Source organism: Bos taurus, chromosome 26, assembly GCF_002263795.3.
Source record: "Bos taurus isolate L1 Dominette 01449 registration number 42190680 breed Hereford chromosome 26, ARS-UCD2.0, whole genome shotgun sequence".
Taxonomy (NCBI): domain Eukaryota; kingdom Metazoa; phylum Chordata; class Mammalia; order Artiodactyla; family Bovidae; genus Bos; species Bos taurus.
This window is the reverse complement of record NC_037353.1, coordinates 13,435,625-13,440,222: the sequence shown is the minus strand read 5'-3', so window position 1 is coordinate 13,440,222 and position 4,598 is coordinate 13,435,625. Positions and strand designations below refer to the sequence as shown.

General features: G+C 48.0%; 1 protein-coding gene across 1 annotated transcript; it reads left to right on the top strand.

Annotated features, from left to right (window-relative positions):
- Positions 1-249: 249 nt before the first annotated feature.
- FGFBP3 (fibroblast growth factor binding protein 3) lies at positions 250-1,653 on the top strand. Its single transcript, XM_002698374.6, is given in 3 exon segments — positions 250-449; positions 778-1,270; positions 1,273-1,653. Coding segments are annotated over 2 exon segments (771 nt in total). The 5' UTR covers positions 250-449; positions 778-867; the 3' UTR covers positions 1,641-1,653.
- The last annotated feature ends 2,945 nt before the right edge of the window (positions 1,654-4,598 follow it).

Sequence of the window (4,598 nt, the reverse complement as noted above, 5' to 3'; positions counted from 1 at the left end):
TACAAGGAATATTGCTATATATGTATAACTGAGTTACTTTGCTGTACACCTGAAACTTACACAGTATTGTAAATCAACAATAATTCAATTAAAATAAATAACAGTTCAAGTAAGAAAAAATATGTAAGAGGAAAGAAAAGAATGACGTTAAAATTCGGGTGATTAAACCCTGGAATCAAAAAAGATTTCTATTTCATGATATATCATCACTTACATCATACGTGTGTGAGTGTGTGTGTGTGTGTGTGTCTGTGTGTGTGGCGCGGTGATGGGAAATCTCCCGGTGAAAGAGAAGTTGGGGAGGGGCGTAGTGGGGGCGTAGTGGGGGAGGCCCCTTCTGTTCCATTGATAACACGTTCATTCACTGGGAGTCGGCTTAAAACAGACTAATCCTTCACGCAGTAATTCGCTTTACCTTAATAAGGCCCTGCCACCTCTCCCAGAATTCGGTAAGTTCAAAGTGCAGGAAAAGTGCATTTTTCCAAAGAATAATTTGAAACGATTTTGTATATAATTACTGGAGGGTGGGAATGGGTGAAGGTGGTAATTACCAGGCGTCGCTTTGCTATAGTATTTGCACTGGGGAGATGATCTCAATGCGCAAATAGTTTCAAAAAGATTGTTTAGCTAGTAATTGGTTTTTTCTCAGGAAAACTTTTCAGAAGGGCCTTTCGCAAGCTGCTGCTGCCCCCTGGAAACCAGCGCCCAGGGAGTCTGGGGAGGCGGGTTGGCAGATGCCTGTACTCTGTCAGTAGCCGTCTCTGCCTCTGTCCCCAGGACCAAAGGATGCTGCTGTCCTGGCCCCGCTACCGCTGAAGCGCCCAGGGGGCCCCTGGAGAGCCGACCTGAGCGCAGAAACCGCAAGCCATGAGTCCTCTGAAGCGGCGAGCGTCGCTCTCACTTCTGCTGCTGCTGGGCGGCTGCCTCCTCGCGGCCGCCGGGAGAAAGCAGGGGGCGGCCGGCGTCGCGGCCGAGTCGGCTTCGGGCTCCGCAGGCGGCTCCTCCGGCCGCTTTGTCAGCCCCGAGCGACACACGTGCAGCTGGCAGCTCCTGCCGCCCGCCCCAGGGCCCGAAGCCGGCAGCGAGCTGGCGCTGCGCTGCCAAGACCCGGACGGGGCGCGCCACCGATGCGCCTACCGCGGAGAGCCCGGGCGCTGCGCTGTCTACGCCGCCCGCCGCTCGCACTACTGGATGCAGGTGCTGAGCGGGCTGCGCAGGAAGCGGCGGCCCTGCCACGACCCGGCGCCGCTCAAGGCCCGCCTGTGCGCCGGAAGAAGGGCCGTGGCGCGGAGCTGCGCCTGGTGCCCCAGGCACTCCCGATCGTCAGCCCCAAGGCGGCGGCGGGCTTAACCCGGGACCCCAAGCCCCGGGCCAGGAGCCGGGGGCAGCCCCGAGAGCCCGCGCTCGGCCGCGTGACAGGGGCCCCGCCTCCCCCGAGCGCGCCGCCCAAAGGGAAGCCCTCTGAGCAGAAGCCCAAAGCGGGCAAGAGGAAGGCGGCCTGGGACCCAGACGAGGAGCGACCACTGGGGACCGGGCCTGATCCCGATGGGCTGGACGAGAACGCGAAGCTCACGGACACCTACTGTGCTGAGAAGTGGCACTCCCTCTGCAACTTCTTTGTCAATTTCTGGAATGGCTGAGGATGCGGGCCTGGGGAAGCCTGGGGAAGAGGGGTGGGGGGCGGGGGAGGGGGGTCTATGCCCAGCCAGGGAGGGAAAACTAAGGGCATCCTAGGCCAGGAGATGCAGGAGAGTGGGGGAAGAGTCCGTGTTCTAGAAGGGGACTGGGGGGTAGAGTGGGGGTGGGGGGCTTGGGATGGGAGTGTAAAGGGTATGGACAGTCCTTGAGACAGCAGAGAAGTTAAAAATTATTGAGTCGAGCCTGATTAAGAGCAGAAGAAACAGTGGAAACAGACGTAAGTAGGCATACCTTAAATATGCAAAAACTGTAGACTGGGGAGAAAGATGGGTACAGAGAGAGGCTGAAAAAAGGAAGTGGGGAAAAGTGACTAAAATGATGTGACTCCTGTGGGAAGCAGGATACAAAGTACACTATTTAACACATTTATACTACAGTTGATAACCTGAGCTAGACTGATATTCAGTGTCTTCTCATCTACTCATCTACTTGACAAGATTACTTTTTTTCTCTTTAGGAATTAGAATGAACTTGGGTGCTGTCTCCAGTCATAGATGAACCCTATAGGGATCAAAGCCAATGGGAGCTCAAAATTAACTCCAGTGAAAAGATTTTCCAGATGATTTGCCTCTGAATTCTTTTAGAAGTATTGCTTTTAAACAGAGTGATGCCTGGTATTCTGAAACTTCCCCATTAGCCTTCCAAAATCAGAAGTGAATTATAGAAGTTGGTTTTAAAAAACAATTTTGTTTGATCGTGTTTTTAAAAACAGCTAAAATGTAAGCACACATCTCAGAATGGAAGTCATATCTCTGTTTCATGTAATTGTTAACATATTACATTTTAAAAAAGATGTAATAATAGACTTTGCACACATTAGGTGCTCAATAAAAATTGTATGGCTAGATTTAAAGAACTGGCAGGACAATGGAAATTTTGATTGCATTTGATCTAGTTCTGACTAAACCCTGAAGTTGTAAGTTCCTAAAAATATCTCGAATTGCTGGGGGAAGACAAGAATAAGAAGTCTGCATAAGGGAAAAATCACAAACTGGCAAACCTGAGCCCTATCATTCCTGTTTGCCCTGCATGTAGTTATAGCATTTTTCTGCTCTTCCTCCCTTCCTCCCAATTGGGATTTGTTGCCAGCATTGAAAATTAATTTCATATAAAAAGCCAGATGTTTGAATTCTTGTGTAAAATTAGATCTGACAACATTCGACACACCTTTCTACATGGCAACATGATGCTGAAGTTGGCTGCCCTCTTTAGATTATTTTCCTTAAGATTTATTTCATTACTTTGGGCTGTGGTGGATCTTCCTTGCTGCCCACAAGCTTTCTCTAGTTGTGTCTAGCAGGGGCTACTTTTCATTGTGGTTCAAGGGCTTCTTACTGTAGTCGCTTCTCTTGTTGCAGAGCAGGGGCTCTAGGGTGCAGGAGTGTGGGCTTCAGTAGTTGTTGCAAGTGGGCTCAATAGTTTTGGCTCCCAGGCTCTAGAACAAGGGCTCAGTAGTTGTGGCGCCTGGGCTTAGCTGCTCTGCAGCATGTGGGATCTTTCCAGACCAGCGATCAAACCCGGTGTCTCTTGCATTGCAAGGTGGATTCTTAACCACTGGACCACCAGGGAAGCCCTTAGATATATTTTCCTGAGTTTTTCCACTGCTCCTGCACATCTTATCAGTGGACTTTATTCATTCATATTATAGGGCTCAACCTGAGACTTTTGAGCCACCACCAGATAGAAGGGTTCTTCTGACCTGTTCTTCTCACCTCCTACCCTTTAAAACAATCGTAAATCCAACAATCTGACAGATACTGAATATCTCCTGAACTTCTCCCTCCTTGAACAGCCCCTAGAAAACTAGGGGCTGTAAACTTTTACCTGTTCTGTACATTCTTCACACAGTTGGCAAAACATTGAGATTGATGAGATGTCTTTCAATGACAGCCACTTGAAAGGAGATGAGAATGTTTCTGCTTTTGGAGGCTTGGGGACCACAGCTGCCCTCCCAGCTCCATGGCTCTCTTACAACTTCAAAGAGCAGTTCTCCTTACTTCCTGCCGGACGCTTATGGACTTCAGAGCTTTGATGAACTTACCCCAAGTTTGTCCCTCCTGTGACCTCTGACTCACCACATTCAAACTCTTCCCCATTTCAATTGTTAAAACAGGCTCCAAAGCTCTCCTTTCCCTTTTGTAAAGCAAGACGGCTGCTTCAGCCATATTAAAATTATTCAGTGGTCATTATATACAGACAACAGCAGAACTAAGATAATGTAAAGTGCCACTAATAATGACTAGCCAAGGCAAAATACCTTGGGCTTCCCTGGTGGCTCAGACAGTAAAGAATCTGCCTGCAGTGCAGGAGACTTGGGTTCGATCTCTGGGTTGGGAAGATCCCCTGGAGAAGGAAATGGCAACCCACTCCAGTATTCTTGCCTGGAGAATCCCATGAACAGAGTAGCCTGGGGGGGTTGCAAAGAGTTGGGACACGATTAAGTGACTAGCACACACACATAAGGTAAAATACCTAAGAATAAACTCAATGAAAAAATATGCAAGAGCTACATGTAGAACACAGAAATACACTTGAGGGCAGAACAGAAAGACCTGAGTAAATTAAAACATATATGGATTGTGATTATGACTATTATTAAAGAAGGCTTAATATTAAAAAATGTAAACTAATCTACACATTTAAACACGATAACAACAAAATGCCAAAAGGATTTTGTGGTATGAGAACTGGGTAGACTGATTCTAAAGTTCCAAAGGAAAATCAAAATGAATTTGGGGACTAGACAGGTGCAGGGTTGTATGTTTCAGAGAGGAAGAGAAAAGAATGCTTTCATTAAGGGCACAACTTGAAATGGCTAAATACAGAATCTCCCGAAGGACTGTCAGTAGCACAGTGCAAAACAATGTAAATGACGTGAGGGCACTGTTTCTAGGTAACCA